The sequence below is a fragment of the Melitaea cinxia genome, chromosome 12 (genome assembly GCF_905220565.1).
Source record: "Melitaea cinxia chromosome 12, ilMelCinx1.1, whole genome shotgun sequence".
Taxonomy (NCBI): Eukaryota; Metazoa; Arthropoda; class Insecta; order Lepidoptera; family Nymphalidae; genus Melitaea; species Melitaea cinxia.
The window spans coordinates 1,567,629-1,594,374 of record NC_059405.1 but is presented as its reverse complement, the minus strand read 5'-3'; the positions used below and the strand labels follow the sequence as shown (position 1 = coordinate 1,594,374).

The window sequence follows — 26,746 nt, the reverse complement described above, 5'->3', positions numbered from 1 at the left end:
ATCTCCCACAGGCTCTTGTCGGCCGCGCGACCTGGCGGACCACGAACACGAACACCACTCACCGGGCGCGGGCTTCCCGTTGGCCATCTCCCACAGGCTCTTGTCGGCCGCGCGACCTGGCGGACCACGAACACGAACACCACTCACCGGGCGCGGGCTTCCCGTTGGCCATCTCCCACAGGCTCTTGTCGGCCGCGCGACCTGGCGGACCACGAACACGAACACCACTCACCGGGCGCGGGCTTCCCGTTGGCCATCTCCCACAGGCGCTCCTGCAGGCTCTTGTCGGCCGCGCGACCTGGCGGACCACGAACACGAACACCACTCACCGGGCGCGGGCTTCCCGTTGGCCATCTCCCACAGGCTCTTGTCGGCCGCGCGACCTGGCGGACCACGAACACGAACACCACTCACCGGGCGCGGGCTTCCCGTTGGCCATCTCCCACAGGCTCTTGTCGGCCGCGCGACCTGGCGGACCACGAACACGAACACCACTCACCGGGCGCGGGCTTCCCGTTGGCCATCTCCCACAGGCTCTTGTCGGCCGCGCGACCTGGCGGACCACGAACACGAACACCACTCACCGGGCGCGGGCTTCCCGTTGGCCATCTCCCACAGGCGCTCCTGCAGGCTCTTGTCGGCCGCGCGACCTGGCGGACCACGAACACGAACACCACTCACCGGGCGCGGGCTTCCCGTTGGCCATCTCCCACAGGCTCTTGTCGGCCGCGCGACCTGGCGGACCACGAACACGAACACCACTCACCGGGCGCGGGCTTCCCGTTGGCCATCTCCCACAGGCTCTTGTCGGCCGCGCGACCTGGCGGACCACGAACACGAACACCACTCACCGGGCGCGGGCTTCCCGTTGGCCATCTCCCACAGGCTCTTGTCGGCCGCGCGACCTGGCGGACCACGAACACGAACACCACTCACCGGGCGCGGGCTTCCCGTTGGCCATCTCCCACAGGCTCTTGTCGGCCGCGCGACCTGGCGGACCACGAACACGAACACCACTCACCGGGCGCGGGCTTCCCGTTGGCCATCTCCCACAGGCGCTCCTGCAGGCTCTTGTCGGCCGCGCGACCTGGCGGACCACGAACACGAACACCACTCACCGGGCGCGGGCTTCCCGTTGGCCATCTCCCACAGGCGCTCCTGCAGGCTCTTGTCGGCCGCGCGACCTGGCGGACCACGAACACGAACACCACTCACCGGGCGCGGGCTTCCCGTTGGCCATCTCCCACAGGCTCTTGTCGGCCGCGCGACCTGGCGGACCACGAACACGAACACCACTCACCGGGCGCGGGCTTCCCGTTGGCCATCTCCCACAGGCGCTCCTGCAGGCTCTTGTCGGCCGCGCGACCTGGCGGACCACGAACACGAACACCACTCACCGGGCGCGGGCTTCCCGTTGGCCATCTCCCACAGGCTCTTGTCGGCCGCGCGACCTGGCGGACCACGAACACGAACACCACTCACCGGGCGCGGGCTTCCCGTTGGCCATCTCCCACAGGCTCTTGTCGGCCGCGCGACCTGGCGGACCACGAACACGAACACCACTCACCGGGCGCGGGCTTCCCGTTGGCCATCTCCCACAGGCTCTTGTCGGCCGCGCGACCTGGCGGACCACGAACACGAACACCACTCACCGGGCGCGGGCTTCCCGTTGGCCATCTCCCACAGGCGCTCCTGCAGGCTCTTCTCGGTCGCGTCGGCCGCCGGCCCGGCGCGCGGCGAGCGCTCGCGACTGCGCGACCTGGCGGCAACACCACTCACTTAACGTAACATTCGCGTGTCGAAAAACGGGCCAACATTATCCGTCTGCCTATGTTGATATATTTCTCATATAACTCACAAATATCTTTGAACATACACACAGGTTGGTCTGTTCCTAAGGTCACTAACCTTAACTTAACCTATACTTAAAGAGCCATTTCAGAAAAATCGGTAACAATCCGCGAAATTGTAATATTTTGACGTCGTTAATCTCAGTATTGGATGCAGTAATGTAATATATATTTTTGAAATATAATAGAGCAACCTTTGTTGTAGTAAGATAATAGATTAGAATTTTGATTTATATTGTGTGTACAAAATTATTAACCTTTTAATCAGCCGCCTCCCTGAGTAAACGGTCGAAATGTATACTTTGAAGTCCTATTTTTCAATAACCTCTATGTTAAAACTGTATAAAAAAATATGGTAATATGTGGAATACGTTTTTGTTGATACATAATGCAGATTTTTTTCCATTTGTATCTCCGCTAATACGTAATAAAATTTTAAATTTACAAAATTTTTCCAAATAAGTACAACTGTAAAAGCGATATTTTTCTTAGAAAACAAAGAAATTTTAAGGAACTATCTATACCAAAGTAAACTTACATAATTTAGTAACATAAAAAAATAATATTAATTAAAATATTTAATTATTTTTAATAACATTTGTATTAAAAATAAAAAGATACTATACTACGAGAAGATACTATACTATACTACGCATCAAACCCAGTAAATCAGTCTAGCGTCAGCGCTCTTAGAGGTAAGATCAACGCCAAATTCTGCGCAGCCGTCTCTTTCGCTCACACGCGCCAAGCAACTGTTGTTATAGTGTGATAAACCGCATTTGATACTTTCATAAAAATAAAAAACATATGCGAAAATTACTGTAAAACAATATAATGATAATTTCTGTAAACAAATGTATAATTTAATTTTTTTCTCACATTATCAATACAAATAGGCATTTAAATCTGTTTGTCTTGTTATTTTTATTTTTTTATAGAAGAGGGGGCAAACGGACAGTTGGCTCACCTGATGGTAAGTGAAAAACAACATCCACAGACACCCGCTATATCAAAGGATTAGCAGGCGCGTTGCCGGCCTTTCAAAAAGGAATATGCTCTTCTTTTGAAGGTCCCTAGGTCGTATCGGTTCGGAAATACCGTAGGTGGCAGCTGGTTCCATAGAGGGGTCGTGCGTGGCAGAAAATGGCGCAAAAAACGAGCTGTCGTAGACTTCCAGACATCGAAATGATGTGGGTGAGATTTTGAATTTTGACGCGATGTCCGGTGGTGGAATTGTAGGTATTAATCCGAACAATTCCTCAGAACACTCCCCGTGGTAAATACGGTAGAAGATGCAGAGTGACCCGACATCTCTACGCAGCGCCAAAGAATCGAGCCGATCGGAGACAATCTTGTCACCAATGATTCGAGCCGCTCGGCGTTGAATACGGTCAAATGGAAGAAGCTGGTACTGGGGCACTCCAGCCCATAGGTGAGAGCAGTATTCCATATGGGGCCGGATCTGCGCCTTATATAATTGTAGGCGGTGGCAAGGCATGAAATACTGCTTAGCCCTACTAAGCACACCAAGTTTCTTCGAGGCTAGTTTAGCCTCTCCTTCCAGATGACCACGAAATTGCACATTGCTCGATATGTCGACGCCAAGTATCCCAATACTGGCCGAGGCTGTTAGGGGAGTGCCTTCAAATTTGAGAGGAACGACGAAAGATGATTTTTTTGCGGTAAACGCGCAAACTTGTGTCTTATTAGGGTTAAACTGGACTAGATTATGTCGTCCCCATTGCGAGACTTTGGCTAAAAGAGACTTGATTTCAGACACAAGATTGTTCCAACACTCATCGACTTGTTCCCGAGAAATATTAGGACGGCCTGTGTATAAGGCGTCCCCGGTGCTGTCGTCCGCATAACAATGAATGCCACTAGTTTGTAACAGGTCATTGATATGCTGAAGGAACAAGGTAGGTGATAGTACACAGCCTTGGGGAACGCCAGCATTGACAGACTTGAGGTCCGAGCATGCACCCTCAACAACGACCCTGATATTTCTGTCTGCCAAAAAACTGGTGATCCATTTACATAATTTCTCGGGAAGCCCATTGGATGGTAGCTTTGTTAGAAGTGCCCTATGCCACACCCGATCAAAGGCCTTCGCTGTGTCCAAACTAACCGCCAGCGCTTCTCCCTTGCTCTGAACTGCCTCCGCCCATCGCTGAGTTAAGAATATTAGAAGATCACCAGCCGAGAGACTCCGTTGAAAGCCATATTGGCGATCGCTAATCAGCTGGTACTCGTCTAAATACCGCCGGAGCTGGCAGTTGATTATGGATTCCATAATCTTTGAGAACAAGGAAGTTATAGCAATTGGTCTATAATTGGACGGATCTAAGCGGTCCTCTTTCTTAGGGATTGGGTGCACCAAAGCCATCTTCCACGAGCGTGGGACAACGCCTAACGAATAAGAGTGCCGAAAAAGACGCGTAAGGACGGGTGCCGACTCAGGAGCACAAGTTCGTAGCACTAATGGAGGGATGCCATCGGGCCCACTCGACATATTGACGTTCAACGAAAAAAGGTCTTTGCGTACGGAGCTCTGTTGAAAAATTATTTTCGGCATTATTGTATCACACCGAGCGATCGTCGGTGGTATTTTTCCCCTATCATCCAAAGTCGAGTTGGAAGCAAAAAGAGAGCCTAAAAGATCGGCCTTCTCCGTCGCGGTGTGGGCCAACGAGTCGTCCCTCATTTGCAATGATGGTAGGGATGGCCTACAAAAATTCCCTTGGACAGCTTTGGCGAGTGACCAGAATGCACGAGTTCCCGAAGGAAGTCGAACCAATCTTTCCCCAATTCTGCCCACGTACTCCGCTTTTGCCTCAGCGATGACTCTTTTGAAGGACTTGGAGGCAAAGTTATACTCCTTTTTTAATGCGCTGGTCTTTACATCCTGGGACATAGACGCATTATTGTTGTATTGTTATTTGCTAATAAATATATTTGTCGGTGTCATTCAGTTTATAATTTATTGACTGTTGTTATATAATATACATGAAATTTTTAACAAATTTATTATGTAAATAACATTTTATACCATAGTTATTAATTTTTATTATACATTAGAAAAAGATCAAGATGGGTTTTTGGTTGTCACACTATACCTACCTCTTAATGCTCGTGTTTATAGGTAACAGCCGACTGGTATATGTAAATATTTTTTGTGATAAATATACATAGAAATAATTAATACACGTATAAATAAAAATATCACACCCAGAATCAGTCAAAAATTGAAGCCGCAACCCGTGGAACAGAAATCATGGTCACTAAAAACTGCGCCAACGACCTACCAACGAGTACTAAGTAGCTACTAATAAGTAGCTATTACGATAGAACTTCACCCGAGATAAGTCCGTTTAATTATCAATTACATTTCGGGTTTTGTACATCTATATTAAGGAACAAGTTAATGAATAAACGCTTCGACACTACACTCAACGGCCCCCAGTAGGATTTTCTCCTATGTCGAGGATCCGGAACTGGCGATCGAACCCTGCATCGAAATCGAATCGAAAGCTGCATCAATCAACGCGTTATCGAAAACGTATATACATATAAGTAAACGCACATCGAAACAATTAAACAAGCTCTTTGACGCATTTGGAGCAACCCTGCTTCCACAACTCTCGAAAAGTTATGGTTTGTTTCGCTTTCGTTGCGGTTTTGATGTTCCGCCCTATCTCAATATAATATATATCGAAGGCAGTCATTATTCAGAATGAAAACGGAAGTTTGGTGCGGCGTCCTGAGGCTGACAACACTGATTAGAAAGAGATTTGTGAAAAATCATTAAAACAGACGCATTGACGACGTAGTTTCTTTAGTCGTGTTTAAGATCATTTTTATAAAGTTAGTTTTGTATAATTTTTCTATTCATTAAAAGAAGGCGTTACTTGTGAAGTAAATTGAGCTATAATTTTGATATATTGTTAATTTACATAATTTTATTATTTACTACAAGATGGCGTTAGTAGTAGATTAAATCGCGCTATCATTTGGTTTATATAATAACATATGAAGAAACGAAAATTTGTTTTGTGTAAAGAGATCAGGCCAAGCGAGAGGTCAAGGGTGACAAGGAGGCCATAACTGTTAACTCTTAGTTTAAATTAGTTCAATAAATCTCGTCTAACCAAAGTTCAAGCCCGGTAGTTTTATATAAAAAGTGAAATCAGTGCAACGATATCGGGCCCCTTAATCAAGTCGATCATCCCACTATTCGCTCACACGATGTATGACGATAGTTAGACTAATACTATCCTCTATTTTCATTACAGCCTATACAGTCCACTGCTGGACATAGGCCTCCACAAGTTTACGCCAAAAATAACGTGAACTCATGTGTTTTGCCCATAGTCACCACGCTGGGCAGGCGGGTTGGTGACCGCAGTACTGGCTTTGTCGCACCGAAGACGCTGCTGCCCGTCTTCGGCCTGTGTATTTCAAAGCCAGCAGTTGGATGGTTATCCCGCCATCGGTCGGCTATACTATCCTCTATACATATATTCATTAACGTAATGATGATATCCAACGCTACAACTCACCGGTCGGGGTCCCTCGCCCTGTCCCGCTCCCGGTCCCGGTCCCGGTCCCGGCGCTCCCGGCCGCGGTCTCTGTCGCGGTCCCGGCGATCGTCCCGTTCTCTGGTTAGTAAACAAATAAAACTGGTAAATACGAGCTTGTATTTATAATATCAACGTTACTTGTTTCAATATAACATTTGTGAATATATATATTTTTACTAGCTGACCCCGCAAACGTTGCTTTGCTATATATTGCTTATTAACCCGCTTAATCCCCCCCCCCATAGCTTAGGGGTGTGAAAAATAGATGTTGGCCGATTCTCAGACCTACCCGATATGCCCACAAAATTTTATTAAAATCGGTCGAGCCGTTTCGGAGGAGTTCAATGTTTAACACCATGACACGAGAATTTTATATATTAGAGATAAAATAACATTTTTTGGACTAGATTGGCAAACAAGCGGCTCACCTGATGGTAAGCGATGACCGTGGCTTATAGACGTCTGCAATATCAGAAGCATCGCGAACACGTTGCCGACCCTATCCCCAATTCCCCCAGGAGCTCTGGTCACCTTACTCACCAACAGGAACTCAACACTGCTTGAAAACAGTGTTATTTAGCTGTGATCTTCTGTAAGGTCGAGGTACTACCACAATCGGGCTGCTCCATATTTTGAGCAGGAAATATTGTGCTGTTCACTACCTCAGTTAAAAAAGAATAAATACCTGTCTCTGTCCCGGCCACGGTCCCGCTCCCTCCTGTCTCTTGTATCCCTCGTATCCCTTGTATCCCGCGTATCCCGTGTATCCCTTGTATCCCGTGTATCCCGCGTATCCCGTGTATCTCTGCGTTCCCTATCCCGACGATCCCTATCCCTATCCCGGTCTCTATCTCGACGGTCCTTATCCCGGTCCCTCCTTTCCTCGTCCCGCTTTTCATCCGGCGGAGGTTGTGTGGCGTCGAAGGTCGGTTCTTGGGGGTTGAAACCGGGGGGTGGTTCCGACGAGTTGAAAGTCGGGGGCGGTTTTGATAATAACGCTTGTAACTGGGGATAAAATGTATTATTATCAAAAAGGTCATAAGGAAACAAAATTTTTTTTGATATGATATTCAAAAATGTTTAGAATTCCTAATGTGTGGGTAACACAAAAATAAAATCGTAGATATAGGAAACAAAATATTCATACAAATCATAATCATAAGGAAACAAAATATTCAAACAGATCATAAGACATCTCTGAGAAATAATTTTTATCATTACATATACATAATATAAATAAAACAAAGTCGCTTTCCGCTGTCTGTATGCTTAGATCTTTAATACTACGCAACGGATTTTGATGCGGTTTTATTTAGTAAATAAGAGTGATTCCAGAGGAAGGTTTATATGTATAATACATGCATAATATATTAGAGGAACACTAATAGTTTTTGCAACCGTGCGAAGCCGAGGCGAGTCGCTAATAAAAAATGTAAAAATGTAGTGTGTCTCACCTGATCCATAGGCATGGGTTCCTCATGGTCATCGTTGTCGAGATCCATGGCGTCGTCTGGAGCCTCGGGCCGCGATACCGGCTATGGAATATTATAGATGTAGATATTATATATTATTATAAACCTAAATCATTATTCAAGGGATACTTCGTAAGTTGATACCGCCATATTTTATATCCTGATTGCATCGATATTTTTTTTTTTTGGAAGTAAAACTTCTTTACTTATGCTTGACTTAGGAAGTAAGCTGGTGAATGCGTGACGAGAGCGTAATGAAAAGTGTGATCGGGCGAAGCGAACGGAAGTTGAGAGGGAGATATAAGTTAGTAAAGATAGAAAGAGAGAGTTACATTTCTTATAGTACTGTAGAAGCAAAAGAAGTTTTACTTCTTTCGTCTTCAGCACTCGTTTTTTTTTTTTTAGACTAAGCTTGTGTATTAACGTAATAAAAATATATTAAATTTGGTGCTTTCGTCACAATTATTATCCTTAAATAAGGCATAAATCGACACCAGCAATTTATACTAAGCTAACTCTTAAAAGTGAACTTTACAATAGAGGCTTGTAAAAGGGAAAAACGTGATACCTTTTATATTAATTAAGAAACTTATTTGAAATTTGGTATCTTTAATAGTTAATTTATTCATTGCAATTTCACAACTTTTTTTTTATTACATATAAAAACACATTTTATCAAGTTCACATTAAAAAACAAACTTATCGAAAAATCGAATTGGCGTAGTATAAATTGTTGGTGTCGAAATGAATCTTTCTACTCACCATTGCATGCTGCGGTATCTGCGGCAACTGCGGGTGCTGCGGCAACTGCGGGTGCTGCGAGTGCTGCGAGTGCTGCGGGTGCTGCGGGTGCTGCGGAAGCGGCAGCACCAGGCCGCCCACGTTCATGTTCATGCCCACGCCCATCAAGCCGCCCAGAAAACCGCCCACCATGCCTATAACACGCCCAGACTTAGATAGCTACTCACATAGTTAATACGAGAGTTTCTTCTCCGGATTTTCGAAATCTAGTGCTTGTTGTGTGGTCTATTAAGTTATCTATAATATAAAAATGAGTCGCTGAATGTGTTGCTAAGCGCAAAACTCGAGTACGGTTGGACCGATTTCGCTAATTCTTTTTTTTTAAATATTTCTTGAAGTACGAGGATGGTTCTTACGGAGAGAAAAATTAAAAAAAAAATTAAATTTCCTGAAAAAGTCTAAAAACAACACTTTTCTATACTCCCATACAAAAGATTTGTGATAATACTTAAAAGTCAATTTGAACTTTAATACCATACGATAAAGTTTGTGTTAGGCGATACGAAGTTCGCCGGGTCATCTAGTATTTATATATGTATGGATATTGTAAAATTACAATACACATTATTACACATAAAAACTTGTCCGTGTAAATTAGAATCGGTTGGTTTTATTGGAAACAAATTAAATAATAAATTAAACATTTAGTTAGTGAAATGAAGAGATCTTTGAGTACAGGATTTAATATTTAATTCAGTTGCCTAACACACTGCCATATCGATTATTAGCCTATATAAAGCCAGTATTTTCATGCAATCAAACAATATTAATGCAAGACAATCAGAGCCAACGCTTATACCATGGCGGTGATACACTAACACCGTCAAATAGTCAGAGAGAAAACCTCTCCTCGTATGTTTCAGTGTTAACTATATCAACGGTCTGTGAATGGTTTGCTATCATCATTTTATCTTGCATTCTAAGAAGGGGTTTATTTAAGTATTAGGTAAACGCCGAAGGGGTTGTTTTGCTTATTTTGAAGATGGTCACGAAGCATAGGGTAGGATTGGGTTAACAAAAAAAAAAAAACTTTATTATAAGGAGGAAATATTTGTATTTTTGTTTGTTTGTTGTTGATAAGATTAGAAACTACTGGATCAGTGTTAAAAAATATTTAACCAGAATAATGTTACGTTCTCACTGAGTGACAATGCAATAATTTAAAGAAAGAAAACTGACCGGGTAAAATAGTTTTATCTACACAGGTAAAGCACCAGCTTTAACTTTGGGTTGCCAGAGTCCCACAAACCGTTAATTATTGTAATATATAAAACCACTAAGATAGATCAGAATATTAGATGCTTCTTTATCTTACTAGACTGTATTTAGGTAGCTTAAAATTTAGTTTTTTATATGTGTAAAATTGTACCAATCTATCTGATAGTAAACTGTTTTTATATATTATTATTACCACAACAAAGTGGTTACTATTTCTCTTTTGACAATTTGTATATTAAAGTTAAAAATAGGCTATAAAACGTCACAAACTAGAATATCAATTAAGCAGAGAGGTATTGAAATAACTCCGATAAACTATGAAGATATTTTATTGTATTTTATATCAAAAACTCACCCGTCTGTGGAGGAAAGCCCAACAGCGCACCTTCACGCTGAAGACCTAAAAAATTAAAGTTTAATTACTTATCTATACTGTATTCGCGTAATATATTACTGAATTAATTGATTACTGATTAGTATATATTGTACTGATTAGTATAAAGACATGAGTTCACGTTATTTTTGGTGTAAACTTGTGGAGGCCTATGTCCAGCAGTAGTGATTAGTATATATTATCATACAGAATAGTATTAAAGAAATTTAAAGAGATTTGCAGACTGACGAATAAGTACTTCGACCTTACAGAAGATTACAGCTGAATAATACTGCTTTCAAGCAGTGTTGTATTCCTGTTGTGAGTCATGATCATGGGCCTTTACGTCTGTTCCAGACGATTCAAACGGTGTCTGAAGAGCATTTTTTCTGATGGCTGTACAAGCCAATACGGGAGCGGCAGACTCTACCACACACCGAACAAGGAAAAGATGCGCTGGTGTCATTGATGTCGCTGTTTTGATGTTTTTTGTTTCTCCTGTCCGATAAGAGTCCAAACCAGGCTTCATCATGATGTTGTTGACCATCCTTCACGCTCCTACGCCATTGGTCTCTGTTCTCGGCTAATTTTTTGTTGTGAGTAAGGTGACCAAAACTCCTGGATTGAGGATAGGGTGGGCAACACGTTTGCGATGGTGATGATGATGATGTGTCTATGACCTACGATAATCACTTACCAACAAGTGAGCCATACGATTGTTTATCAACCTTTATAAGAAAATTCTCTGCTTTTGGCCTATCTTAAACAACGATATTAAATTTTTATTTTCTATATGTTAATTATACTCACCGGGCACAGGTGGTCGTATTGACGGTACGCCTCCCGCTAATCCCGGTGGCAAACCACCGGTCATCCTAGAAAAATTGTTTATATTATTATTTATATCAAGTATGTACTGTGTGGCTACGGTACTAAAGAATATAGCCACCCCCTCTCTTCCCGTGGGTGTCGTAAGAGGCGACTAAGGGATAACACAGTTCCGCTACCACCTTGGAACTTAAAAAGCCGACCGGTGGCGGGATAACCATCCAACTGCTGGCTTTGTAATACATAGGCCGAAGACGGGCAGCAGCGTCTTCGGTGCGACAAAGCCAGTACTGCGGTCACCAACCCGCCTGCCTAGCGTGGTGACTATGGGCAAAACACATGAGTTCACGTTGTTTTTGGCGTAAACTTTTGGAGGCCTATGTCCAGCAGTGGACTGTATAGGCTGTAATGATTATTTATATCAAGAGACTTGCTAATTTAATGCCAATTTCACAAAAAAAAAGGAAAAAAATTGAACACGTTTCAGGACACCAGACCTTAAATTTATCATTTGCCTAATATAATAAAGAAAAAAAAAGTGAAATCAATTTTTGTGCTTATGTTGGTTGACAACTATTTATGTTAATCACCGCTTAGACTATAAATATGTAGATATTGAAATAATTTGTAAGTAAATTAAATTATCCAGACATATGATATGCTAAGCAGCAGACTAATGCTCAGAGTAGACTGTGATAGCTACAGTACCAAGTGGGTAGTTACAAATATAACGTTTTGCATTCCAACAAAAAATGTATATTGCATGAAAATATTGTGAGGTAACATGACAGCTGTTAAATTAAATAATCAAAATTATTCAGTCCAGGATTTTTTAGGCAACCCATTTTTAATATATTATTATCTAATATACTAAATTTATTGTAAAGTATGTTTTATTCCTATTTAAAGAAGGAAATTCACGTACTGCTTTTTCATACAACGATGTGTGTTTTAGGTAAGTACATATTATAACTATCGTGACAAAAGGTCCATGAAGTATCTTCATATATTTGATGTGTTCGTCATACCCGGGTGGAGGCATCCGGGGCACGGGCAGCGGCAGCGCGGCCGGCAGGGCGGGCGGCAGGGCGGGCGGCAGGGCGGGCGCGGCCAGCGGCACGCTGCTGGGCGGCAGGCCCGCCGGCAGCCCAGCCAGCAGCGGCGGCAGCACGGGCAGCCCGTCCGGCAGCGTCTTGGGGAGTATCTGTGGGGGCGTCGTTACATATCGATGACTCCTAAGTATACTGAGTCAACTCTACTTTTAATAACTTTATTTTTTTCTTACATAAGTAGATAGGAAATGAAGTAAATGTTATTAATATCTTAAAAAATGAAATTATCAAAAGTTGTTAGTTGACTCAGTATACTTAGGAGCCATCGATATGCAACCATTGAAATAAGCGTGGTGACTATGGGCAAAACACACGAGTACGTGATCTGGGGATCTTTAAGTCGCGAGTGAATAGGTTACTTCTAGGTAAGCGTGCTCCATCTTAGACCGCATTTTCACTTATCATCAGGTGAAATGGTGGTCAAACGCCAGCCTATCTATGTATAAAAAAAAAGAGTACACGCGTAAACTTGTGGAGGCCTATGTCCGGCAGTGGACTGCGATAGGCTGGAGTGTGTGAAATAACTAGATAGAATAGTGACTAGTGGTAAGGTGGGGATAAAGAGGTGATTAATACAACTTTGAATTGGTGTGGGTGACAGTAAATATTTGTTTAAAATCTATATGGTTAACTTATCTTTATAAACAACTTAGTGGAAAGAAATTCATGTTTTTTTTTTAAAACAAAAAAAAAAAACGATATTAGCAAATAATAGTGTAGAGTGGTGAGGTGTGAATGGGGAGATGAGTGGTGGGATGCGAGCAGTGTTGGGCATTAATCAATTAAATGGTCGATTATCTTGTTAATTGACTAAAAAAGTAATTGCAATTAAATTAATTACAATTAAATTAGTCGCAATTAAACTTTTAATTGCACCTTGCAATTAAATTAATTTGATTAACGTATGTCAATTGTAACTCACAATTAAACCAATTTAAATTAAAATTAACTTTATGTATCAAAACTAAATTAATTAAAGATTTAGGAAAATTAAGAGGTAAGGCGCGATACTATACATATACATTATATACTATACACTATATATATATTAATACCCGGAGCCACAGCAGCATACAGCAACATTTTTTAATTGTTAGTTTTAATTAAAATTCACGAAACAATTGAAAATTAATTAATTGTCAATTGTAGTAAAGCACCATTAACAATTAATTAATTGTTAATGGTTACTACTACAGTTAATAATAACATTGTTAATTGTAATTTTCCAGAATTACAATTGATCAATTGTTAATTGTTGTGGTTACATTTACCAATTAATTAATTGTTAATCTTTAATTGTTGTTGCAATTAAAATTTGCCCAACACTGGGTGAGAGTGTAAAGCGAACAGTTAGACGAATGTGGAGTCTAAAGTGGCGAGACACAAGAGCGCACCCGCGGCGGCAGCCAGGGCGGCAGCGTGTCCTCGTCCACGGCGCCGCCGTCCTCCAGCGCGTCCAGCGACAGCGCGCCCAGCAGCCAGCGCGCGTGCAGCGCCGCCCACGGCAGGTAGGCCACGCCCAGCTCCGCCTCCCAGTGGTCCTTCCACTCGCGCCCCTTCACGCCCTTGCCGGCCGCCCACGCGACCTGCGCAGCGACGGACTCCTTATATCATTGTTATAACTAATATAAGTAATTAAAATAATGTTTATAGTAATATATACGTGTAGTAACACGCTAAGTTACGGGTGTCTTACAAGCTTTACGAACTCTACTCGACAACTCTAATATCACTAAAAACACAAAGTTTAAATAAAATAATTTAAGGAGTATAATAATAATAAATCTATTATAGACTAAAATTATAGGAAACAAAGAAAAATAGTAAATAAGTGGTAATAATAATAGTGGTATCTCTTCTACGCAATCCTTGGTTTTTTTGATACGATTAGGTTGGCAAAGAAGTGTATGGCCTGACGGTAAGCAGTTGCCATGGGCTATACACACTAGCAGCACCAGAAGCATCGCAAACGCGCACCGTCCCAAAAAACCCAGCCTGCCTCACTCGAGACAGGAACACAACACAACTCGAGAGCAGCATCTTTTGTCGTGATCTTCTGTAAAATCGAGGTGCTACCTCAGTTGGACAGCTACATGTATTGAGCAGAAAATTTCTTGCTGTTCCCTACCTCAGTTAAAAGTACATTATGGCGGTCGATTGTGGACCATCATTCTAATGTATACACGGCGGCACAGGGTCAGTACCAGGTGGAGGGAGCGGACTCACGGTGATCTCCTTGGAGTGCAGCTTGTGGCGGTTGAGCTTGTCCTTGGCGCGCGCGGCGTCGCGGCGCCGCTCCATGACCACGAAGGCGCAGCCGCGCGGCGCCACCACGTCGATGGACACCACGCCGCCGAACGCGCCGAACAGGTCCGACAGCTCCTCGGGCGTGGCCAGCTTCGACAGGTGCCCCACCCACAGCGTCGTGCTGCACACTGCCACCCACCACACACATACGTTAGTCCCTGTGGGGCTTCCCACCGTGCCTCGGTAAGCACGTCAAGCCGTCGGTCCCGGTTGTTATCGTGTACACCTGATAGCAATACGATCGCTCATAGTAGGGAATATATTCGCTCCGATCCTTCGACTGGTGCCCCACCCACAGCGTCGTGCTGCAAACTGCGCCCACAGAGCTCCATGTATACACGGCTACACAGGACCGCTCTTATGGCAATCTCGTTAGTCCTCGTGGGGCTCCCCACCGTGCCTCGGTAAGCACGTTAAGCCGTCGGTCCCGGTTGTTATCGTGTTCACCTTGATAGCTATCGTTACTCATAGTAGAGAATAAATTCGCCAACCCACATTAGAGCAGCGTGGTACATTAAGCTCCGATCCTTCTCCTGCATGGAGAAATAGGCCTATGCCCAAAAGTAGAATGCTACAGGCTGAATGCATGTTTATTACAAAGACCAGATAATATGAATTGTTACCTAGCAATATTTTTATATACTTTTGATTTAATACGCTTAAATCCAATGATAAATAGTAATGAAACAATAAAAGAAAAACTGAAACCTAACCAACTGTTTACACTGAACCAACCTATGAATATTCTGAACAGTATGCTTAATATATATTTTACACCTACTCCTACCCAGTAATCTATCAAAAGGTTTTACAGGTATATAATATTTTAGTCTGGATTAGCACACTTTTTTACATTGCACAGAATCAAGATATACAAGATAAGAATTAGGAGACGATATGTTAAAAAAATATATATAAACAGCTGTAACTTACCACTAAGGTTTTCCTTCTTAATCGGTGGTAATCCTTTTTTCTCTCTTTCCCTTTGTTTTTCCTTCTCTGCTTCTCGTTCTTTGTAATTTTTATCTTTATCGCTGTCACAGTAATAAAAATATATTATATAAACTTTTTTTTGTAGCTTTTCTATACATAATTGTGTTTGCTCACAAACGAAAAAAACAACTTCAATTACAACAAGTAATACACCGTAGGTACACAAAAAATAATCACGTAAATACGCATTATTAGATATACCAGGAAAATGAAATTTTGAATGGAACTACATAACACGCACCTTGCCAGTAAATTTTTTTTTATCTAAATCAGACCACCCAGTCAAAAGTTGAGGTAATAAAATAAAATACAATCGTATTAAGAACCTCCTCTTTTTTGGAAGTCTGTTAAAAAAATAAAAATATTGAAGTTAGTTTTTATTAAATTTTTTTAATGAATAACTAGTTCAGCAAACTAACTTATGTCTCACTTGATGGTAAGCGATTACTGTAGCTTATAGACGTCTGCAACACCAGAAGCGTCGAAAGCGCGTTGCCCACCCTATCCTCAATCCCACCCTAGAAGATCCCCCTCTAGTCACCTTACTCACCACAGGAACACAACACTGCTTGAAAGCAGTAAGTACTATCTATTAAGCTTTGAGCTCGAGGTACTACGGAGGTTTGAGAGCAAATACAATTATCGTAAGCTCTAATAAAACTCACCGGTCTCTGTCCCGTCTGCGACGTGGAGAACGACTCCTGGAACGTCTACGTCTCCGTGGAGACTTTGAACGGGAACGGTGCCTCCGACGTGGAGACGGGCTCCTGTAATATACAGAGATTAGTCAACTTACAAAGAATCAAAAGTGTATTTGTTAATTCATTGTCTGCCTCTGTTTTTTTTATTTATTTAACTAGGTCAGCAATCAAGCGTACAGCTCACCAGATGGTAAGCTATTACCGTAGTTTATAGACGCTTGTACTACCAGAAGCATCGCAACCGCGTTGCCGACACTATCCCCATTCCCCCAGGAGCTCTGGTCACCTTACTCGCCCAACAGGTACACAACACTGCTTGAAAACAGTATTATTTAGCTGTCACCTTCTTTCTGTAAGGTCGAGGTACTGTACTTATCCAGTCAGGCTGCTCTATATTTTGTGCAAGAAATAGGGTACTTTCAGTAGTGAAAAATAATTATAAAATTTGATAAAAATTAAAATGTATGTCAAAATACACTTAAATATCCTGATTTAGAATTATAAAAGCATAATATTGTTTTATTATATACAAATTAAAAGTCGTATATTTTAATCTGTATATCACGTGACCATAGATGAAGTAAAAAAAAGTAGATAATGCGCGGCCTTTGTTGTTAGTGAAGCCACAAAACTCGGCTCCTTCAAGTAAACACACGCGCTCACGCACACATATGCATCAAACTACGCTCATTTTCGTTAGTATCTCACGGGGCCTCGTACAGTAACTTTGTCTATAAAATGCCGTTCTTTTGTAATTAAATGGTGCAAAAACAATACTAAAGTGAACAAAAAGTCTGAAGAAATATCGTTTCACACGTAAGTACATACAAAACTTTATATTTTTTGTTATTCCAAAATAATATTGAGGTTATTCGGAACTTATAATTTCTATGCCCCGAAATGACGTACCGAGGGAGTGTTACCAGTAATTTTTATTTCCATTAGCCCAAAATGCGGGTAAGTAAATTGTAGGCAATCATAGAAAAATAATTAAGTAGGAAGTGGACATCATTATTGTGTTTTTTTTTTATCGTGTGATTTTATGTTTTACCTAAATTGAAGTCAATATGAATTTTTAACTCGTTTTTGTCTGTTTAAATTTTTGAATTAACTACTCATATTTTACTACTAAATATCATGATTTTAGGTTTCCAACGAATATTTTAATAGGAGATAGATAGAATAGGTAGCTGCTTTGCGACTGAGCTGAAATGAACTACAACGACAGCCATCCTCATCTAGTGTGGTTTGTTCAAACCATTTTGATAAAGCTGACATGTAAGGTACAAAACGTGGACTTCGCAGAGTACCATCACGTATATACTACTACTTTCTACTAGGTATTTTAATGTTGAATTTTTTGTTTTAGGACCTACCGGATGAGTCTTAAATTAGTCGTTAACCAAGATTCAATCTTTGATACACCTAGAAAACATAAACTAAGAGAAAAGTTAAAAAAACAGGAACTTTATTTAAAAAAAAATGTAAAAAAATTAAATCATTACAGCAAAGAGTTAGACGTCTTTAAAACAGGAACTGTTCTGCTGGAACTGAACTGCCCTTCAGAGGAATCATCAATTACTTAAAAACGCAATTTTCATTGACACAGATTTATATAATTCATTAAATCAAAACATGGCTGCAATAGATTTATTTAACAATTTGAAGCAAAAAAGGAGTAAATATATTTAAAACTATAAACAGATTTTTATTTTCGCATACCCATTTTACCTATATTAAATTAATTGTGTTTAATCCCATTTAATAAAAATTTCAGGGACTTTTTTTAAAAAGTGTCAACACTTCACTCACTCACACATATTTAAAAAAGTGGCTTCACTTTTTTGTTCTAAGTGCGTTATCTATTCTTTTTACTTGATCTATGCACGTGACCTAAAACACGACCCGCCATGGTATGACGTCATATGGGCAAAAACAAAGTTCTGTCAGTGCTGTAAACAGCTAGGTACATATCTATCTTTAACTTCAAGGAGTAATAGTTGTGCTCTTTCGTTAGTGCATTTCATTTGTACCTATTTATTTATTAAAATTCAAAAAGGTTTTGTAAAAGCCTATTATAGTACGAATCTGCCAAACATTGATTCAATGATGGTTGCAAAGTTTTTTGCTTGTAACCCAGACTTCTGTTCTGTCGAATTTCGGAATGTTAAAACATCTTTGTAAGTATTACTTGTTATATTATTGTATATATATATATATATATTTTTTTTTTTTTAGTACGGGTATACCTAGTTTGAAAAATAATGTTAGAAAGTGTTAGGTTATGTTTTATTCCTTATGTTACTGCCAAATTAAGCCTTAATAGTTTTTTCTTAATGCTAGTATTTGCACAGCTAGACACTACACACCGACGATAGCTATTGTAATTCATTAATTTACACAAAAACACCAAATATTTGTAGCTGTTAACGTTGAACGATAGAGTATATGTATAAGGTATTGAACTTTTGATGTATTGAACGAGTTCGGTCTTACATACGTCATACACGACTTTTGTTTTAAAACATATTACGTCACCAAAATGGCTGATAGCGTTTTCGCGGAAATAAAAATGGTTTGAATGGTTAAATTATTAATTTTATGGCATGAAAGAGTGTTTAAGAGTGGCTTTTTATCAGAAAATCAACATTTTGAAATAATTTTTCAAACATAGTGGAATACCCTATTCCTGTTGTGCCATACCTCTGTTAACTCTTAAAATAAATGTCTATATTATGTATTAGTAAGTTTGTATATATGTCTAGTAGTATGTATGTATGTATTTATATATTTGTACCTATTTATTGAATTTTTACACCTTCACCATTTGGTTACCTGAAATAGATCAATCTTTAGCGATACGGATTTTGTACTCATTTCCCAGTTATTTTTTTTTCTTGTTATGTTTCTTATTATGGTATAAACTAGAGAGGTATATTATAATATTGTATATAAAAATAATATTTAAAATAAATTCAGACTAATACATGAAGAAAATTATGGTAACTGGCAGCTCTGTATATATGTTTCTAGACTTATTGGATCTTGGTCAACTACTATCAAGTATTTTCTTAGGACATAAAAATGTAGTGAATCAATATATGATTACATTTTTACATGTAAAATGACCCAAACCTAAAACCTACTAATTATCAGGCTTTTTTCTACTGACCCTATTCACAAAAAGAGCATGTGACTGAACAATCCTGTCACATTACTATCACAAAAGACAAGTAATTACTGCTATAACTCGCGTCATGTAAAAAGAACGCTGAAACTGGAGAGGGTGTGTTTGCGCATGGGTACACTCGCGCACGAAAGTACTACTGTTTTACTTTTTAATCAGGCTTTCACTCGCGGTTTCGTATAATGGTGATTGGTACTAAATAAGTATAATAATTATCACTTAACAAAAATACAATTTTTTTAAACAAAATCAAGTTTTTTAGTTGCTGTCGCCGGTAGAGTTAGCAGTGGAATAATTGTGAGGCTTTTGCTAAAAAGGGAGCCACACACACCACATCCCCTTATCCCCCTTTGCCTTATGAAAAAAGATATTGAAATATCATATTCAAAAATACTAATTGTATCTGTACTCTCGACATTCGTATTTTAGTTTTTATGTGTTAAAATGATAAATTGATATTTGGTTTTAGTAAAATAAATAGTAAATGGAGTTATACAAATCTTCGTAACCTAATATGTTGAAAGTGAGTGATAAATGGGGAAAAATCGTGAATTGCGATTGACAGGGGTTTGTTTACCAAATAAGACTGTTCCAAATAATTGTGTTTGCTCGCAAACGAAAAAAACCGACTTCAATTACATCGACGAGTAATACAACGTAGATCGACGAAAAAATAGTCAAGTAACTACGCGTTATTAAAGATTACTCAAAAAGTAGTTACGAGATCTCAATAAAAATTTATATTCCACATGACAAACATCAGCTTTCGATTAAATTAAAAATTATCAAAATCGGTACACCCAGTAAAAAGTTATTGCGGATTTTCGAGAGTTTTCCTCGATTTCTCTGGGATCCCATCATCAGATCCTGGTTTCCTTATCATGGTACTAAACTAAGGATATCCCCTTTCCAACAAAAAAAGAATTATCAAAGTCGGTACATCCAGTAGAAAGTTATGCGGTATAATACAACGTAGGTCGACGAATAAAGCGTCAAGTAATAACGCATTATTAGATATAACTCGAAAAGTAGTTGTTAGATCTCAAATAAATTTAAATGGGACCAATTGACACACACCACCTTTCGATTAAAAAAAAAATTGGCGAAATCGGTCCACACGGTCAAAAGTTCTGATGTAACAAACATAAAAAAAAAACAGTCGATTTGAGAACCTCCTCCTTTTTTGGAAGTCGGTTAAAAAATGGACAGTACGAAAAAGTTATTTAAGAGTTGGCAATACTGTAAATCGCCTTTGCGCATCTTGACAGCCAGCGTTCTTTTGCGAATTATACGTTATAAACAATTTTTCTCACTTCTCTATGTAAAACTATTTCGTAATTTAAATATTTTGTGCGCGATAGTATTTTGGGTCGACGTCGAACTGTCCAACCAATGGCAACTTTAGGGAAACCTGTTATTGGCATGATTTTTTGTGATATGCTTTATGATAAGAATAGTATATAAGAAGCTGTTGGTTTTCTGAATAAATAAATAAATAAGTAAATGGCAACCACCAGCAAGCATGCGGCGCGTGATACACAAACCCCGCGCCCAACCTCATACCACCAAATAGACCGATAAATCGCCTTTGCACAGCTTGAAGACCAGCGTTCTTTTTACATGACGCGAACTATACTTCCAACTGTACGTAATTATACACTTGTTGTGTCAAAGTTAATTTAAAAATCCACACACTATAATTTCAATCAAACAAATTTATACTAAAATTACTTCATATTTTTTAATAATTCTTTGGTTTAATTAAAATAAAATCTTTTGTACCTTGAGTCATTGGCATCAGGTATTTCTATAACTTGTGGTCCGGTTTCAACAAACTCTATATCTGATTCATTAGCCATGTCGTCTTTGGATTCATTCTGTTTTTGTTGTTCTGGTTGTGAATTCTGAAATTAAAAATAAATAAATAATAATATTCAGATCAAACATAACATACAGATTTCATTTCTTATAACTAGTGTATAGTTCGCGTCATGTAAAAAGAACGCTGAAAGAAACTGGAGGGGGTGCGTTTGCGCATGGGTATACTCGCGCACAAGTACTACTGTTTTATTTTTTAATTAGGCTTTCACTCGCGGCTTCGTATAATGGTTATTGGCAGGTACATTAAAAAATACTAGAAATACCAGTGCGAATTATTCGGACTAAATAAGTATAATAATTATCACTTTACAAAATCACAATTTTTTTTTAAACAAAAGCAATAACAAATTTTTTTAGTTATTGAAATGTCGTATTCAAAAATAATAATTATCTGTACTCTCGATATTCGTATCTTAATAGTTTTTATGTGTTTAAAATGATAAATTGATAATTGTTTTTTAGTGAAATAAATAGTAAATGGAGAATTTTGTAATTTAAAACTTTTGTGCGCGATAATAATTTGAGTCGACGTCGTCGAACTGTCAACCGCTGTCAACCAATAGCACACCGGCAAGCATGCGACAGTGATAAACACTCCCGTCCCCCTACCCCGTACCACCAAATAGACCGATAAATCGCTTCTGCGCAGCTTCAAGGACAGCGTTCTTTTTACATGACGCGAACTATACCCTAACAATCACTAATAGCAACTATTGGCGAGATCTGTTTTACATATAGATAACTAGCTGTGCCCTGCAGTTTCCCAGGAGTTAATTTGAGAGGAAAAATATGTTATAGTCTTCTTTGATAAATAGGCTATCGAACACAAAAAGAATTATCCAATTTGAACCAGTAGTTCCTGAGATTAGCGTTAAACAAACTTTTCAGTTTTTTTAATATTACTATGTATAATATATTCTATTAGCACACCTTATAAAATCAACTAAGCTTTATCAAAACACTTATATTTATTATAAATTAAAATCACCCAGAACTTACTAGAAACGGAAGATTTTGATTTTGATTCTGTTGTAGTTGCATATCTGACATCATTGGCATTAAATTCTGAAATCAACATGGATTTACTAATTACTTCTTAATAAAGGCTTATGAATAATTATTAGCAACATAATTTGGCTAATAATAATAAAAAAATTATCTAAATGTTATTTATTCCGAGTAAATGAAAATCGATTTTTTTTAAAATATAGAAAAAACTGAGAGTTTTAAATTGAAGTAATTTTTAATCTGAAGTAGGGCACAGCAGGAAATTTCCTGCTGAAAAAATGGAGCAGCTCGACTTGGTTAGTACTTCGACCTTATAGAAAATCACAGATAAATAATACTGCTTTCAAACAGTGTTGTGTTCCTGTTGGTGAGTAAGGTGACCAGAGCTCCTGGGGGATTGGGGGTAGGGTCAGTAACGCGCTTGCGATGCTTCTGGTGTTGCAGGCTTCTATAGGCTATGGTAATTGCTTACCATCAGGTGAGCCGTAGGCTTGTTGGCCCACTTAGTTTTATTTATAAAAAATAATAATAATAATAAAAACAGCTGAGATGTTAAATAAGGTTAAAACTTACAGGTATTTGCATTCCAGTCATCAACTGCATTTGTGCTTGCAGACTTTGCAATTGTCTCATTATTTCTGGATTTGTTAATATACTGAAACGGGACAATTCAATACATTTACATTACATATTTATGTCTAGAAAAAGTAGTATAGAACCTACACAGAAGTATTGGTAGTAAGTATTGTATTTATAAAGATTTAACTGAGGTGGGCACCTATCAGGGAATATTCTGCTCAAAATCTGGAGCAGCCCGACTAGAGAAGTACCTCTACCTTACAGAAGATCACAGCTAAATAATACTGCTCTGAAATAGTGTTGTTGCTGTGGTAAGTAAGGTGACCAGAGCTCCTGGGGAGGATCGGGAGTTAGGTCGGCAACACAATTGTAATTATTATGGTTATGATTCTGGCGTTGCAGGTGTCCATAAGCTACGGTAAGCGCTTACCACTATATATTGCATTAAAAAAAAGATAAAGAAAGTTTCAAACTAGAATCCAACTACGACAAAAACTATTTTGTATGTCACTTTATTTCTTTTAGTGGGTTTCATATAGCCTATAACCGGCGGATGATTAAGACACTTCCAATGATACCTAATTTATCTAAATGATACCTAATTTGTCTGAACATACACAAATAGACTGCTAAAATTATAACACTTTTTTTTGGCTTTGCGGTACTTGGGTAAAAGATGTGGGCCTAAGCTGAGTCTTTCTACCAACATTTTCTTAACACCACAGAATTAGGCTAAAATTTTTTTTCTTTTTGTATACACTGATAAAGCATGGTGCTTAAAACTGGCAATACTAATGCACACATGTCAAGATGTCAGCTGATTTAAAACTGACAGTTTGCAGTAAAATGCAGCTGTCGAGCAAATCAACCTTGGCAAATCCTCACGGAAGCCAGTATTCAAGAAGAAGCGCAAATCAACTCGAGTTGATACTACAATAATGTTGTTATACTAATGGTTTATAGCGAAAATAATAGGTAGAGGTGGAATTTCTTGGCATAAAAAATGGCCCAGTATGGTTTTGTCCCTAATTACAATTAGGAATACATTTTTAGCATATTTTGTAATTTACACTTAGGATTTACTGAACCAGTTTCGAAAATCCTTTAGATAGGAAGCTTATATACTGAAGAATATCAAAACTTATTAAATACCTCACTTTTACTTATTGAACATCATAAAATTATGATAAAAAAATTATGAAAATTCACCTGCCAAGCGCGTCCGTAGGATTATGTACATTATGAGAAGTATGTGTGTTGTGAGTGTGTGCGTTATGAGAGCTGTGTGTTGTATGTGTTGTGTGTGTTGTGTGGGTACTGTGAGCGGAGTGAGCGGTACTGTGCTGTGGCTCAGACATCTGGTCATCTTCACTTTCATATTCAAAATCATTGAGCAATTTACGATTGAACTTTGCTGGAGGAGGATTCGAGTTGTCGTCTTGGAACTGGAAATTTTAATGAAATTATTAGTTATATCACCTTAATTAGAAGAAGAATTGACATTGATTAGTGGTAATTAGACTAATTGTGTGATTAAGAGAAATGTTTAACTAACAAGTTAGTCTTTTACAACTCACATCATAATAATTTGAGCAGTAACTCTCTAAGGCGTGTTTCACCAGTTGTGGGTAACTCTACTTGACAGATAACGGTAACCGAAAGTAAAGTTTTTGATTTATTTCTTTTTTACCATCGAATTCTACTACATTAATAAGATATTTCTATTCACATATATTAATCTGAAAGTTGCATTTTATTAATTGAGGAGAAGCAAGCCCTACTGGCCTGTTCTACTTCCCGCTGTCAAAGTCTATTTGTAACGTCATTCGTCAAGTAGCGTTATCCACAAGTGGTGAAGCAGGCCCTAAATGTTGGAGGTAAATATTATTTTTGTATTGAAATTAATAATTAACATAAGACGTGGTAATTAGTATAATAGTTGTGACTAGGAAAAAGTCCGACCATCAAGACCTCTTTATACTCCGCTTACAAAGATTTTTTTCTCTAGTCATACAAATTATGACTTGTCTATAATATAAAAATGAGTCGCTGATTGTGTTGCTAAGCGCAAAACTCGAGAACGGTTGGACCGATTTCGCCAATTCTTTTTTTAAAATATTCCTTGAAGTACGAGGATGGTTCTTACGGAGAGAAAAATTCTAAAAAGAAAAAATTTAAATTTCCTGAAAAAGTCTAAAAACAACACTTTTCTATACTCCCATACAAAAGATTTGTGATAATACTTAAAAGTCAATTTGAACTTTAATACCATACGATAAAGTTTGTGTTAGGCGATACGAAGTTCGCCGGGTCAGCTAGTTTCTTATAAAACTATTTTGTAGTATGTATATGAGAGGCATTTGAAATATACAGTATAATTTTCTGCAAATATGCTACATATACGTATGGCTTTAGATCGGTATTACCTGTACAATTATGATGTAACTTGGTAAGATGTCTTATCAGTTGTTTATTTAGAAATGTATTATCTTTAATAATTAAAAACAGTACTTGACTTAATGTTTATATTATAATTTTTTTTATGATTAGAGTTAAGTAGAAAATTATTACCGCATCACCCATTGGGGATGATGTATGTGGTGAGTCCTGCCGGGGCATGGGCGATATTTTGTTGTCTGACGTATTGTGATTTATATTTAGACTACTTCCTGCAAAACATAAATGATTTAAGAAACTTTTAGTAAAATTTCATATACACATTATTTATTAAAGAAAAAAGAAAAAAGAAATATATATATATATATATATATATATATATATATATATATATACGGTAGTTTGATGTTAAAAAAGAATAATATATTATCTTTTATCCATTAGATACCGTCATCTTTTGATAGCGTTATAGAGGCTATTTATATACACATATTGTATATGTATATATTATAATATATATACATATTATAAAGAATTCAGTATATAGTGAAATGTGAAAATGTTCATTTACCATTAGCAGTATTATTTTGTTGTTGCATTATCTCCAAATGCAGTGGATGGTTGGGATCGGCCATGTCCAGCAATGGTTGGATAACTTCTGGACTGAATACATTATTCTTTTGCCACAAATTTAAAACCCTTATGATGTTACGCTGAAAATTATTTAAAGATTAAATATTATTAGTTAGATTAAGATTAACGTAATACGGTACAGTGGCAAATTTTCAAAAAAAGTTTTTATATGATTTAATACTAAGAGATAACACAGATGACTATTTATAAATGTTTAATATACAACTTATTATAGTGTATTTTGCAAGTTAATCAAAATTTTCAAATTTTTAAATAAACATGAACTAACAACATTTTCTCAAAGATAAGAATTAAACAGTCGGGATATAACCTAAAATTAACTTTATATAATACCTTATCATCATCAGGACATCTGAACAGATTGGCGAATGTTTGTTGCATGTTTTTAGCAAACCTTGGCGCGAAAACATCCTTATCCTGTCCGAATTGGTGCCGCGACTGCCTAACGATAGAATCTATAACGTACAAGCCAGGCACTTTGTATTCAGGTTTGCACTTTTGTATGAACTTTTCCACACTATGTACAACATGTTTATAGAATTTTATGGCCTTAATAGCACCTCTTGTTATAGCACTCATCTTGGCCTTCGAAATTGGAGGCCTGTTCTCGTACAACCCGGATAACTGAAAGTTAAGATTTGTAAGTACGATGCCACGGTTAAAATAAATCGTCACGAAAATGTAACGAAATAATACCTCCGCGTTGAACGCTTTAACTTCCGGCATATCCATTTTGATTATTTAATTTACTAAGACTTAAATAATTATAGAACTACACTATTAAAAATAATTATTTGCTTGAAGA

General features: G+C 38.7%; 1 protein-coding gene across 1 annotated transcript in view; it reads right to left on the bottom strand.

The window, feature by feature from the left end:
• The window catches only part of LOC123658633, a 32,742-nt gene extending 6,069 nt beyond the window's left edge, over window positions 1-26,673 (bottom strand). Inside the window, exons 1-32 of the mRNA XM_045593998.1 lie at window positions 26,638-26,673; window positions 26,275-26,565; window positions 25,859-26,000; window positions 25,462-25,559; window positions 24,100-24,335; window positions 22,885-22,966; window positions 22,303-22,368; window positions 21,205-21,326; window positions 16,200-16,301; window positions 15,475-15,575; window positions 14,461-14,669; window positions 13,629-13,820; window positions 12,151-12,326; window positions 11,105-11,169; window positions 10,277-10,321; window positions 8,665-8,837; window positions 7,885-7,965; window positions 7,221-7,435; window positions 7,116-7,154; window positions 6,410-6,508; window positions 4,541-4,549; window positions 1,653-1,759; window positions 1,483-1,536; window positions 1,301-1,366; window positions 1,119-1,184; window positions 1,022-1,087; window positions 852-905; window positions 682-735; window positions 585-650; window positions 415-468; window positions 233-298; window positions 63-116 (exon numbers count right to left, since the gene is read on the bottom strand). Of these exons, the coding sequence (XP_045449954.1) occupies window positions 63-116; window positions 233-298; window positions 415-468; window positions 585-650; window positions 682-735; window positions 852-905; window positions 1,022-1,087; window positions 1,119-1,184; window positions 1,301-1,366; window positions 1,483-1,536; window positions 1,653-1,759; window positions 4,541-4,549; window positions 6,410-6,508; window positions 7,116-7,154; window positions 7,221-7,435; window positions 7,885-7,965; window positions 8,665-8,837; window positions 10,277-10,321; window positions 11,105-11,169; window positions 12,151-12,326; window positions 13,629-13,820; window positions 14,461-14,669; window positions 15,475-15,575; window positions 16,200-16,301; window positions 21,205-21,326; window positions 22,303-22,368; window positions 22,885-22,966; window positions 24,100-24,335; window positions 25,462-25,559; window positions 25,859-26,000; window positions 26,275-26,565; window positions 26,638-26,673 (3,286 nt within the window). The remainder of the gene's footprint in view (window positions 1-62; window positions 117-232; window positions 299-414; window positions 469-584; window positions 651-681; window positions 736-851; window positions 906-1,021; window positions 1,088-1,118; window positions 1,185-1,300; window positions 1,367-1,482; window positions 1,537-1,652; window positions 1,760-4,540; window positions 4,550-6,409; window positions 6,509-7,115; window positions 7,155-7,220; window positions 7,436-7,884; window positions 7,966-8,664; window positions 8,838-10,276; window positions 10,322-11,104; window positions 11,170-12,150; window positions 12,327-13,628; window positions 13,821-14,460; window positions 14,670-15,474; window positions 15,576-16,199; window positions 16,302-21,204; window positions 21,327-22,302; window positions 22,369-22,884; window positions 22,967-24,099; window positions 24,336-25,461; window positions 25,560-25,858; window positions 26,001-26,274; window positions 26,566-26,637) is intronic.
• Window positions 26,674-26,746: the final 73 nt, after the last annotated feature.